The sequence below is a fragment of the Cephus cinctus genome, unplaced genomic scaffold (assembly GCF_000341935.2).
Source record: "Cephus cinctus unplaced genomic scaffold, Ccin1 Ccin1_scaffold0407, whole genome shotgun sequence".
Lineage (NCBI taxonomy): Eukaryota > Metazoa > Arthropoda > Insecta > Hymenoptera > Cephidae > Cephus > Cephus cinctus.
Genome location: NW_014333091.1, coordinates 1,159,513 through 1,172,661, shown reverse-complemented (window position 1 = coordinate 1,172,661; position 13,149 = coordinate 1,159,513). Strand labels below are relative to the sequence as shown.

Below are 13,149 nucleotides of genomic sequence, written 5' to 3'. Positions count from 1 at the left end.
TAGACCTAAAACGTAATTGCTGTGTATATCATATTCTTTTTATCTTCACATATCCCTTTGACACTGTTCCTTCTCTGATTATCTGTGAAGATAAAATTGTTTTGAAAAAAAATGGAGGGTGCGGATAACTTTTACATTTACACGGTGAGTATATGTAAAAGTTTATTGTTTGACCCATTCGTGAATACATAGTATAGTTTACAGCAGGTTTCTACATAACTAAAATGTTATACAGGCTTAATATATTGTTTTCATGTTTAATTCGATACACATTCGACCTATAAGCGCAAGAACTATAATTACTGTTTCCCTCGTGAATTAAACGTAACAATAAATAATCGCCTCTTATCAAAGTCCAAAAATTAAGCATGTAGAAAGGTACAAATGTGGAAGAAGTATTCTTTTTTCTTTCATGTCGACACCAGTGTGTGTACTTAATCGGTTCGAATGTTCAAAAACTACCGAAAAAATAATATATATGTATACATCTAATTTTTTGTTATTATCAGGAAAGCATCACCTTATATTTGGCAGCATATCAACGACTACTTATTTCTACGATAAGCTATTACGTGTACGTACTGTGATCTTCCGCATGTTCTTATTACGTGACCTATTATATTTAACGATAAATTAGTACCAATGTATTTCAAAACATTTGCACGATGTACCTGTATAAAGTTTAATTGTGTATATCGTAGATTTATTTGGTCGCAGTGTGCTTTTGATGCTTATACACTGACTGCTCGAAAACTTTTTAATTTAATGTTGAGTGCGTCCTCAACGACCACAGAAAAGGAATAGTTGGAATATTACGGAATAATCTTGCTTTGAAATACACTGTACATGAAAGTAATGATCAAAGTTTACGTGAACTCTTTAGGTTCAAAAAATTCTCAGCTGTTTTAAATATTCATCTAAAATGGAATGAGAGCCAAGATACAATCGTTAAGTTACATTGTAATTTTTATTTCTTCACAAAAATTGGTTTTACACCCCTTGTCGCCATGTCTTTAAGGATCTCATTCCTTACATCTTACAAATTCATATTTGCAACTTGAAAAATGATATCGTTTAACATTATTGCCTAAACACACTGTTAAAGGTATTTCAAAAAGACTTTTACTAGATTGTATCAACGGTAAGGTTTGTTGGTCATTTTCACAGGACAAAAAATCAATGATATGTGATAGAGAAGTGTCATTGACGAAATTCAATATAAATGCAATTACAAATCTCTGACATCCAGGTAGGAGGATAATTGGTAGATTTTGTATTATGAAAAGTATTTTATGTACGAATTAATTGAACGATTACGTAACTTTGATGAACATTTATAACACGTCGTCTGTACACAATCATTTTTTCGCAATGACCATACAAGTATAAATGAATGATTAAGTACTTGATCAAGAAAATCATTCTACTTTGCTTCGTGATTGTTATACTCGAACGAGCGGTGATACGCTTTGAGTTAGAAGACGCTTTAGAAAGTTATTTTTTTGTTTGTTTGTAAAATCTCGCAATTTTTACACAGTGAGCAATAATACTAGTATGTTGACAACCGTCAATTATGTTTTAGTTCTAATACTCTCCTTTTGTTTTTAAATTTCATACAAACATTTTTTTTTAAATACAATTCTACATATCATACAGTGTCTGTATTGCCCTGGACAATTGTCCTATATCAATGGAAATGTGCACAGTATATTCAAAAAGTTCAAAAATCCACTGTATATCTTTTCTCCTCTATACAGGAGAAAAACGTGTGGGCTTAATTTTGAGCACAATTCTTGCATGAAAATTGTTAGACAACCTTGAAATACCTGTTATATAGATTATCTTCATTTTTAAATCAAGCCTAATACACATCATTTGAATAATATAAAGAAAAAATGGAAAAGAATTGACTTAAAATGTACAAAAGTTAGAACATAGTTTGGCTAGAGATTATACAAAAATATTTGTATATCTCTGCTATCGAATCATAGAACTCTTTAGGAGATCTCCTGATGTTGAGCGAGCAAAAGGTCGGTACAAGTATTCTTGAGAAGAATGTTATGTTTCTCTATATAATATAAAAGACTTTGTAAATAATTCTTCACCCATAAATATAAAATTATATTCACTTATATACAATTACATTAAATACTTTGATCAGCAGTCTCTTGATTAGGATGCAATGCTGCATAACTTAAAGTTTCATGTTTATTACGTGCTGTCACTGCTGTTGAAGTAATTTTATTTTATACGCTTAATATACAACGCAACGACGTATCCAGTGTTTCAAGTGCCAACATCGTGTTTCACGATTCTCGACTCGCAATGCGTATGAGAAGTGGAAATCGAAGAACGCAATAATAACATTAATAATAATAAGCGATGCTCAGAGAATGCTTGGTAATTGTTTTTAAATACGTATCAAAAAAGTATCACTGTACTGCTTATATGCAATGGAAACGTATTTGAGCCTATATTTTTCTCATCATTCAGTTCACACTTAAAAGCGTCGTCGCATACAACGTGTAAGAAAGATATATTTGTCTAGAAGAAAAAAATAGGAAGAACAGAAGAAGATAACGTGACGCTTCTTCCTAGAAAGTTACTGCGAGGGAAAACAATTGGGCTTCATCGGTAGCACTGATGATAACACTTAAGGAGCGAATAATTAAACAAGATAATTGATATCGATAAACGAATGAAGATTATATGGATCCTTCTATTCGTTATCTATGTCAATATTGATTACAACCGGGTGTTATAACAGCGAAGAAAAATCTAAGGTATTATTGTATCTGTAACGTACCACTGTATTATTGTCTGAAATGGGTATCATTAAAAAAAAAATAGATACCAATTTTTTTGCGACACGCTGGGATGTTAGGAAATAGAAATAGATGGCAGTTTTAGAGAAAGAACTAACTGCAGCATCCTTGAGCATGGGCGTTACAATAGCGAAAGGAATAGCTTGAGAGAAAATGTACAATAAGGAACTGTTGCCTCTTGACATAAAAATGTCGGACGATGTAACATAGTTAACGTTAACAAAGCAACACGTGAAATTTTAATAATTTGTTAATCGGTTCTCTGATTTTTCAGCTTCTTTTAGTAGTTCAGTATCTTAAATTTGTCCATGTCAAATTCAAAATGACAAGTTAAGAAGCAGCGAATATATTAGATTTCCCCTCACTAGAACCCCGAAAAGTCTATTGTATATCAATTAAGATTATTATGATAAACGTAATACGAGAATGATTACGATTACGTTAGAACTTGTCATAAAGAAAAATACATGAAAGCTCAATTCATTGTTGAAAGAAAAAAATAAGACTGATCGTGTCGTTCAAAACTAGTGAATTAGCATCACGTCGATAACTATTGTATTAAACGTACGTCCAGTATCTTATTATTTTACCTCGACACGGTAATACTTGGGTCCGTGCATGTATATAAATCAACGGACTAACATGAGTTTACGATTGACACGAATTTAAAAAATTTCATCTTAACTGTGACATCCTAAATATGCAGAGTGTCCTATTTTCGAGCAGCATAGGTTATGCAAATAACGTTTACTTTCAGTTCCGAGAGTAAATAGATTGCAGCAAACGGTACGAATGCCGTTGTATATTACTTATTATTTTTCTTTAGATTTTCTTTCTCGCATTAAAGGCCCCCTGGGAATTTACAAAAGGCATGTGCTAAGATGATTCAAATCGCATAAAACGATTATTATAGTTATAAGGAAGTAGTGGTCCTCGTCTTTATATACTCTTTTCACATTTTCATTCCGGCATATCGTATACCCCGGATATACAGACGACACTGCCTTGATTCGTAGCTAACACTATGATTCATAGAAGATAGAACATTCTGCATGCCTATCTCTTGGTAATGCTAGTAATTTTCTTAATTAGTCACCCGTAAATAAAATCTTACACGCTTTCCGTCGGACTCTGAAACTCGGACAGAGCATGAATTGGATTCTGCACTTTTTTCTGCGATCCTTTGCGTACTTTTGCCCTGACTTCTTCTGGTCGCTCAGGACGTACTAGCGGCTTCTTTTCCGGTGCTTTCATCTTCCATACGACAATAGGAGACTGCTTAACAAAAACATTAAGTTGTCATCAGTAAATATATGTTCACGGTGCTTGTTGACTTAAATTATCTTTGAATGCACATGGAAAATATATATACCACCCTGACTGGTCTACGCAGAAAGGAGGTTACATTTGCTGCGAAGATATTATATCCAGCAGATTTCCTATATTTCTATTTTAATGGTTAGTGACGAAATAATATTGCTCATATTCGAATTCAGCATTGTTAAAAGATTGAGAAATATTGGGGCATGAGCGGTACGTAGTTTTAATACAGATGTAAAACTGTAATTGCATTACAGCTACTGTACAGGGTATTTGTACACACAATCTACTGATATAATATTAATATGGGATTATACTTACATACTGTGTCATCCAATATAGTTAGTAAACAACAAATAAAGCTTTTATCAGCGATTTTACATGGTAAGTAATACTAATGGTATTTACTATACCAAAGTAATCTAATGAAAAGTAGTTATGGTATCTTATGTACCTGAGGAAGTGGTTATTTGTATCATGACTACCCAGTATAGTAATATACTACAAGGCATTTAGATACTTAATTTATTGCTTGAAAAATGAAATTAATATTACCATTATTGTAAAATAATAGCAATGATTCTTTTTCAGAGTGTGTTTGGACAGAATTCATTTTGTGTGATTGGTGAATGCAACTGTTACTGTAGGGATAGTTTTAAATGGATTAAGCTACGAAACTAAATGCCTTAGCTGTTTATACATTGCTAAAGAAATTACTAGCACAAATATGAAGACAGCCCTAAAACTTGTGATTATTTCTGTGTATACCAGTGCAACGGAGTAGAGAATAGATAGGCTGTGGGATACGGGCAGGTAGAGCAGGTACGGCTCTTGTGGCCATCGTATCTCACTTCCATTGTCTTCAATTGTCTACAAACAATTTAAGGCCAGATTTTTAATCTCTTTCCTAGCAAAAAATGTTTTCAATGCTCCAACATGTGCATTACTTTCATTGCAGAAATCCTATACTCCTACATAGCATCTGTAATCCTCCTTTTTTTATATTCGTTCGTTGTCACTTGACTAATATTGTATTTGATAATAGAACTAACAACTATTTTGATTCTGCTGACTAAAAAAATAACAATGTATAAGGGTACCTAAAGCGCCATATTTGTTAAACAATCGTTGTTTAAAAATACCATATATTTAGCTTAGATATTGAACGGCGCAATTCTTGTTTATGTGAAATTGGATGTTTTATATAAATAATAAATCGTGCAAGACTCACCGTAACTGTGGATTGTCGTGGATATTTGGTGGACGCCACGTAGGATGCTTTAACGGTAAGTACCACAGCATTCATCAAATTCTTAGCAGCCTGGATAAGGGATGTGGCACTGTCCAAACCGGATACAATAAGTTCACCACTGATATTTTGTACGTCAGCCTTGACTTTACTTGTAATATTCATCTGATGACAGTAGAGTGCAATACGTTGTAAATACGCCAATAGATCCTTTTTGGTCGAACTCTCTGGACATTGATCAGCAATTTGCCTAGTGAGTTTATCGAGCTTAGTGCCAGCTTCAGATATTTTCTTAGCAGCGTTGATAACGTCCATAGTTGTTTTAAGTGGTCCGCGACCACGAGTGAAATCAGTCATCTCCATCATGATCATACACATGTGTTTAGCGAGTACAATAATATCATTTCCTGCGTCATCCCATTTAGCCACTTCCCGATCGAACTTCAACTTTTCACTCTTGAAGAATTCGACTTGCTGAAGAATCTTCTGTTTGTCTTCCTCTGGCATCTTTCGCATGGCTTCACGAGCCGTTGTGATTCCACTGATCTCTGGATATTCATCTACGCCATGCTCGCCGGTCTGAGCGCTAGATTTACTGCGAGTCTCTAGGGTGTAATGTTCGTCCAGTTCAACGTCTTCCGGATCTAGATCTTCGTCCGCCTGTAATGATTGATAGAAGGTTACGATTAGAGCTCACAAAGAAATGGATATAAGGAAAGAGTATGGAACATAGTAGGTCGAATAAATATTGGTCTCCAGTAGTAGTACTTACTCGGTTCATCAGTACTGCGCGTCTAATTTCGCGAACGCCGTCATAAACTAGTCTAGAAGCATCGATGAAATCATTCTCATCCACATCCTTTGCCGGATTACTGCCCAAAGCATCTACGGCAACCTCCACTCTCTGTGCAAACTTTGGCATTACTTGCTCCCTGAGGACCTTTACCGCCTCCAATACTCTCTTTGTGTATATACACGGTTCGTAATTGTCCATTTCAGCTTGGACAACGTTGCATACCCGGGCAGAGCGACCTCTTATGGCCCCAGCTGTTCTGTCCAAAGTATCTGCGTCACCTTCTTGCAAAGCAAGAACACATTTGTTCACGTCCTCGAGGATATGATTCTCGGAGACAGCCAGGAAGTCATCAATGGTTGTGATGTCGTCGACGGCTTCGGTCAGGACGCGTACTTGGTTTTCCCATGCTTGGCGGAATACCTCCATGTTGTCAAGGGCTACCTTGGAGCGGGGACGTGCAGCCAATACACGGGCAGCATTTATAACTTGCGGGCAAAGATTCTCAATTTGAGCTGCTGCGTAACGCACCATTTTCACTCCGTCCTCGTTCCCTGACATGCTGCAGACTAAATTTGCAACCTAATGCAAACAAGCAAATGTTTTTAATACACAGTTACTGTTCTGAGTTGACCCACACAACAAGTTCCGATAATACTATGTTCGTTCAGTTAGGTGTTGGAGTTTCATGCAGCATATGCAGCTTGTTTAAATAAATTCAAAGAAATTAAACGTGTGCGAGAATGAGATACATTCAATGCTAAAAACTTTGAGTCGGAAGTTTACCTCAACCAATTTGTTTGCATGTTCTGTGAAGACCAATGCATATTCCTCGACTTCCTTGTCCCTGCCATTACGCGCAGCTTCAATAAGGACCAGAAGAGGTACACTCGTCTCCAAAAAGCTGTCTGATACATGATCGACCACAGCTTTACGCAACTGTCTACGCAAATCGCGAGTCTTCCTGCACATGTGGTCTATTGCTCGTTCTAAGCCCTCCGACTGCTCCTTAACACCCATCTGTCAAAATTTGAATCATTTTAACAATACAGTAGTGAAAATAAGGATACATATTGAAAACATGTAACACCGACTTCTCTTCTTTTTATGTCTGGTATTTAAAGTATTCATATATCATACAAACAAATCATTCTGCAATATTAATTACATTTATGTAAGAGCAAACATTTGTAAAAGCATAGTAGACCGAGTTGCTGCTGCAAATCATTAGTTATCACATTTCTAAATGAATGTTGAGTTTCTGAAAATATTATTTGTTTCGGACACATAAACAAGTAGCCAATTATTTCTTGTTCGTCATTAGTTTCAAAATAAGTACTTGATGTGAATTAGTATTAATAGTGTTTCAGGAATAATAGTTAAACATGATTTTGGAATAGAATAATAATTGATAGGATCCTATAATCGTTGTGGAAAAACGAATTTGTTCTGTACTGGTGAAAAATAATAATAATAAAAATGAGATAGCCATAACAATCATAACTGTTCTAGTCTGTCATAGGTAATTGTATGGAGATAGAATGGATGTAACTAAAGTCTTTCATGGGTCCTGCTTGACTAATTATGAAATTTTAGTGTTTGTATTCATACATAGGGAAATACAGTACTTTAAAGTAAAGTGGAAGTAGTGGAAGTTCGTTAAGTGTGTAAAAAATCAAGTGAAGCATTTGTGAGAGTGTACACACGTCATAAAACCATACTGATTAGTGCCAATTCTACCTGAATGTGTATTTCGATCTCGTAAATGATTTAGTGGTGAATATAGTAATAGTGAGCATGTGTGAGCAGATATGAACACTCAGAGAGCGGTGATGAATAAATTCTAATGAACAAATAATATATCAAACATAAATGCAGGAAACACATAGGGTGATCTTGAATATTTACCCTTTTCCCACCCCGAGCGAGCTGTAACTGCCATCGCCAACAAAAACAAATAAATATAATGAATGTACCACAAACACTTATGTAGCTATGATAATTACGTTCACCATAACTGTATCTGTATTAACTATAGACTACTTGTAAAATAAAATTAAACAATCTTTTGGTTTCTTCATAATTAAGATAATTGTCTACTATATATACTAAGATGATGACACAAAACTCAGGATATTCTTTTTCCTATGATTTGAAGAAAGAAATGCTTGATCACATAATTAATTTGTTTTTGCTTATAAAGCAAGATAGACGATCACATAAACATTAACATATGATTGATATTTTGTTTATCAGTTGATAAATGTACTGCGAATTTGCATCGCATGGAGTATCTTTCATAATGAAACAAATGATTGATGTTTAACATATAATTGTATTATAAGAAGGATAATATTTATTGCACTTACATTGTTCATGTATTCGCTGAGTAAATCCTGGAGCGCTTGTCTCACAGCATTACATTCGGCAACGATACGTTCCCTGCGTTCGTCCCGAGTGCATGAAGAATCAGCCATAAGTGCCGCACCGCTAATAATACTCTCAAGACGTTCTTCAAGACTTGGCCGAGTCCTAACTTCGTTATAAGCAAGGGGTGACATAACCATCCTCTCGTCAAAGTCATCCAGGGCAGCGGCCAATTCACCAGGTCCATCATAAGGATGTTGACCATCCGAGGGAGTTTTACCCTGGGCTACATCGTTGATAGTATTGACGGCTTCACAAACTTGCTTTAGAACATAATCTCGATTCGCTTTAGCTGCAGCTAATTCAGGATGTCGCACATAAACTTTGGATGCTGTTAGAAGCATTGTCGAATGCTTTTTAAGAACAGCTCTGGCTGCTGCCAAATCATCACGAAGCTGGGGATCTTTCAGTTCCTGCTGGCGCTTTGCAGCTTGATTCATCAATTCTGATGCATTTCTACCAAACTGCTTAATGTTTTCTAAGAGTTCTCCTTGCGATGATGCATTTTTTAGCTTCTCTAAGTCATCTTCAACAACATGAAGGGACTTTAGGAGCAAATGCACGTCAACCATATCAGCCAATATCAGCAATCGTGTTACTGCTGATAATAAATTCCTTGCAGCACGTACCATGTTACCACGTTTTAAGGAGGAGCAAGGATCCTCTGAAAATTCTCTATTAAACAAATAATATTTGTCAATTACAATAATATTTGTAAATTAAATTGGAGAATATATTTTGATAATTTGATATATGATGTATTGAAGATATTATTAAAACATACCGAGCTGCGATGCTCATTGCAGCGCCTGTTTTTCTTACTTCCTCAACAGCGCTAAGCATTTCGGCAGTTATGTCAGGATTCTCATAAGCTATTTGTTCTCCTTTTTCAATAAAATTAGCTGTGGCTTTTTCTACTGTACCGACTAGAGCACTAGCCCTTTTAGATTTACCCTTTTTCTTTTTGCTTGGACCTTTTGTATTGACCAATGTGGTTACTTGGAGAACCAATGGTTCTAAAGTCTTCTCTACTGACATTGTACGGATCTCCAGATTTTTGGGATCCCATTTTAGAGTTATTGGCCCAAAATGGTCTGACATATTAAATTATGTTACTGAACGATATTCTGGAAGTATAACAAAATGGAAATTTAGTTAAAACAATAAACACTATCAGTCTTGGTGAACAAGATCAAATTCTTCACCATAGCACTGCTCAGTGCATTGAACTTATATGTATTTATTATTTTAGTAAATTACGATTGTGACTGACACAAAAGAATGCTGCACTAGCATCCAAGTATTAGCTACACAACAATCCATAATAATTGAAGAACTACAGTAGTTTGCAAATAGAAATATGGATACCATTCATAAAATGTTTGTTTCTTCTATAATAAAATACTGAATCTTTTTTCAAATTTATATAAAAGCTTATATTTCTTATTTGTGACACAATCAGGTTAACATAGGGACGATCAGAAGCTATGATTCGTCATCGACAAATAAGAATTCTTTCAGTATGAATCATCAGTCAAGGAATGAAGTTATAGCAGAGAATGCTTGAAAGTTGCATAAAATAAAAGTAGAATATAAAAAGCTTGGCGTCGATGAAACATAAGTGGCTAGAGGCGTTACTTGAATTGACACATCCAAAAATGCCTACCCTCTTCCACAGGTACATAAACATTTCAACGAGTACTTTGTTTCTAATCACTATATCACTTACCTTCATGAAATGTCAGAGAATTCGTAGCAGCTTTATCCAGAGCGAGTTTGACACTTAGAGCAAATTATTTGTTCGCCTATCCCAACAATAATCTCACAATCGTTCTGAGCACAGAATTGATGCCGTCTCGATTTATCGCACACCTTTCATTCATGACGTCATTGTTTCCGCTAGGGATCGAAAGAGGGGCTTTCAGAAGGAATCGCCGGTTTACGCCCGAAGACCAATTCACATTCAGCAAAGGATGTTATTTTATATCAAAGCAGAAGTATATAGATATAAATTATTTTAATGGATTGTTTAATAATATATTAATTATTATGTCACTGAATATGTTGTAACATTTTAGTAGTGCACATTGACTTTTAATGTTTCTGTTTAGTAATTTTATATAAGTCAGTAACAGGATATAAACGAAGAATTTGGTTGGTGGTCAGTTCTAGTTGCAATGGGTAAAATCAAGAATGTTATTGGTTATACACAATTTCCAATTGACCAATAGCTATGCGTGTTAACTGTTGCTTCTTGCAATTGCAAATGATTGCAGGTAGCTTGTTGCAACTGACAGCATGGCTAAGTAGTGGTGGTCAGTTTGAAAATCATGAGTGAAGTTATTGTTTTGAGTGATTCAGATGATTCTGTTTCGACAATTGGAAAAGAAGAGCTGTTACAACAGAATGATGTTTCGAGCGTTTCTCCTGAGAGTCATTTGTGGGATGATAACGAATTTCCTGAAGTTCTCTTTGATTATGTTTCTGATAAAAATGATAAAACAAATAAACAAAAGGAATATTCCTCCGATTCAGCATTTCAATCTTCTGGTTCTAGCAATTTGGCAAGCGAAAGAAGTTATAAGTTACTTGAGAATAGTTCTGACATACGATTAAGTACGTGCACTTCTGATAGTAACTACAATCTTGAAGATGTACTGGTCAAGAAATATTTACGTCTACCTACCTCTTTGATTTCTGAGTCTCGAACAGCAAGCAGTTCTTCATACGAAAGCCAAGGCAGATCCATTGATACTAATGAAAAATATTGTACGGCTCGAAAACCTTTGAAAACAAGTAACGATGGGAGAGAGAGACTCAGAGCAGAAAAACTTCAGAGGCTTGAAGATGCAGCTAAAATAAAAGCTCAGAAAGTTGTAACTGTTAGAAATATGAAGAATATTCAGTCTGGAGAGTGTATGAAATTTATGAAAGTTATTATAGATGAGAGTCTAGCCAATTTTGAGTTCTATGCAGAAATTATTGTTACTTTAGAACATGCTGATTTAGCTCATGATACAAAGTCCCAATTGCTTCCTCAAAGTATAAGATGGATGAGAAATGTAGAGAAATATTATGTAGATAAAAGTAATACGGTTTCTATGAAAATGAATACACAAGATGAAGATCATGTTATTGTTATTTGGAATTGGGATGATACAGTTAACAAAATTGCATGTAATACTTTTTGTGCCGCTGTTGTAAATATTAAAGAGTTACTTTGTCAAAAAAAGGTAACATTAGTTGTATTTGGAATAGAAGAATACTTTAAGTATCATAAAAATTTGAAACGAGCTGCTGTGAAAGGTGCAGTTGTGAGTAATAATTCACATAGAAAAAATAAAAGTACCAAGAAATTTGGGGATTTTCCAAAAATATCTAGGCGAGATCTTGAGACGTGCTTAACAGAAATTCAAATAACAGCTAACATCAACAGTAGATTAATAGAAACTTCCCAAGACTTGAGTTTGATGATTTATCAGTATACAAAAGCAATAGCAGAAATTCCATACAAATTAGAAAAGAGACAAGCATTAGAAGAAAAGGTTGATTGGTATGTTGCTGGTGATAACAGGGATACAGTCAAAGTTGATAAGGATGGTAATGGTTTAAAAAGACTTTGGCAACAACAACTATGTCAATTTAATCTATCCAGTTTGGAAACAGCTGATGCAATTTGTTCTGTATACTCCAGTCCTATGCAGCTTCTAGAAGTAAGATGTAAAAAAAATTTTGTTATGTCAATACAGTAGAATATTATATACATGATATACTTTAACAAAACTCTCATTCCTTTTTTTACAGGCTTATATGAATTGCACGCCAGAGGAAGGTGAAATGTTATTAAAAGATATTCCTGTAAGTCTATTGTCAAATTTTAAATAACTCAAATAAAAATCGAATATTAAAAATTTCGTGAATCACTTAATTGTTTGTACTCTTTAATTTTTTAAAAGTTTTGCTAATTGTGTGTTCATCCAGAATAGATATAATTTAATATAATTATGGTTATTTCAATAGATAAGAAGAGCAGCAGGGCCGCTTACAACGGTTCGAAGAATTGGTCCAGAATTAAGTAAAAAAATTTATATCATGTTTACTTCAAAGGATGGTGAAACTTTTCTAGGCAACGATTAATAATATTCTTTCATTTATGCACACAGGATGACTGTATATTGATAATAAATATATATAGTATACATCAATAATATCAATACAATTTTATAAAGATTAGTTTGCTAAGTTATACATATACAAAATTTACACAGTTAATGTAAATCAAATATTATTTTACTGTAAATAAAGGAATTAAATAAATAAATGTACTGTACTGTGTACTCACCTATATAAAGAAATACTAAAAAGGTCTCAATAGGAAAAATAAGGGGGAAAAGTATTGTAAACCTGTTGTTCTCCTTAACATAAATTTTGTAAATTAAATATACTTTAAGGACTTTTGAAAATGTCGATTTTTAATTTTTGCTGCACATTTCCCAAAACATGATTATTCAACCCATAGATATTTACATAATTCA

General features: G+C 34.3%; 2 protein-coding genes across 6 annotated transcripts; one reads left to right on the top strand and one right to left on the bottom strand.

Annotated features, from left to right (window-relative positions):
- Window positions 1-149: 149 nt before the first annotated feature.
- On the bottom strand, window positions 150-10,641 carry LOC107267511 (catenin alpha). Of its 4 annotated transcripts, none has more exons than XM_015739329.2 (8): window positions 10,344-10,641; window positions 9,399-9,741; window positions 8,557-9,289; window positions 8,096-8,122; window positions 6,974-7,207; window positions 6,167-6,769; window positions 5,377-6,054; window positions 150-4,103 (listed from the first exon to the last, which is right to left on the bottom strand). In XM_015739329.2, exons 2-8 carry the CDS (start codon window positions 9,713-9,715, stop codon window positions 3,936-3,938), a joined length of 2,760 nt encoding a protein of 919 aa, XP_015594815.1. In that variant the 5' UTR covers window positions 9,716-9,741; window positions 10,344-10,641; the 3' UTR covers window positions 150-3,935. The 4 variants fall into 4 exon arrangements, with proteins under 4 accessions (XP_015594815.1, XP_015594817.1, XP_015594818.1 ...); XM_015739331.2 differs by having other exon boundaries at window positions 150-4,100; XM_015739332.2 differs by lacking the exon at window positions 8,096-8,122.
- A 36-nt stretch (window positions 10,642-10,677) lies between these two features.
- LOC107267512 (crossover junction endonuclease EME1) lies at window positions 10,678-13,002 on the top strand. Of its 2 annotated transcripts, XM_015739334.2 has the most exons (4): window positions 10,678-10,795; window positions 10,891-12,327; window positions 12,419-12,472; window positions 12,635-12,858. In XM_015739334.2, exons 2-4 carry the CDS (start codon window positions 10,945-10,947, stop codon window positions 12,749-12,751), a joined length of 1,554 nt encoding a protein of 517 aa, XP_015594820.1. In that variant the 5' UTR covers window positions 10,678-10,795; window positions 10,891-10,944; the 3' UTR covers window positions 12,752-12,858. The 2 variants fall into 2 exon arrangements, with proteins under 2 accessions (XP_015594820.1, XP_024940621.1); XM_025084853.1 differs by lacking the exon at window positions 10,678-10,795 and having other exon boundaries at window positions 10,810-12,334; window positions 12,635-13,002.
- The last annotated feature ends 147 nt before the right edge of the window (window positions 13,003-13,149 follow it).

Excerpts from the sequence above, each read along its gene's own strand:
- LOC107267511 (XM_015739329.2), bottom strand. The coding sequence starts at position 9,715 with ATGTCAGACCATTTTGGGCCAATAACTCTAAAATGGGATCCCAAAAAT. Across the intron at positions 8,123-8,556 it reads TCAGCGAATACATGAACAAT|TTACAGCTCGCTCGGGGTGG; the intron begins GTAAGTGCAATA and ends TGGCGATGGCAG. Across the intron at positions 6,055-6,166 it reads GCGCAGTACTGATGAACCGA|GCGGACGAAGATCTAGATCC; the intron begins GTAAGTACTACT and ends CAATCATTACAG.
- LOC107267512 (XM_015739334.2), top strand. The coding sequence starts at position 10,945 with ATGAGTGAAGTTATTGTTTTGAGTGATTCAGATGATTCTGTTTCGACA. Across the intron at positions 12,328-12,418 it reads GTCCTATGCAGCTTCTAGAA|GCTTATATGAATTGCACGCC; the intron begins GTAAGATGTAAA and ends CTTTTTTTACAG. Across the intron at positions 12,473-12,634 it reads TGTTATTAAAAGATATTCCT|ATAAGAAGAGCAGCAGGGCC; the intron begins GTAAGTCTATTG and ends TTATTTCAATAG.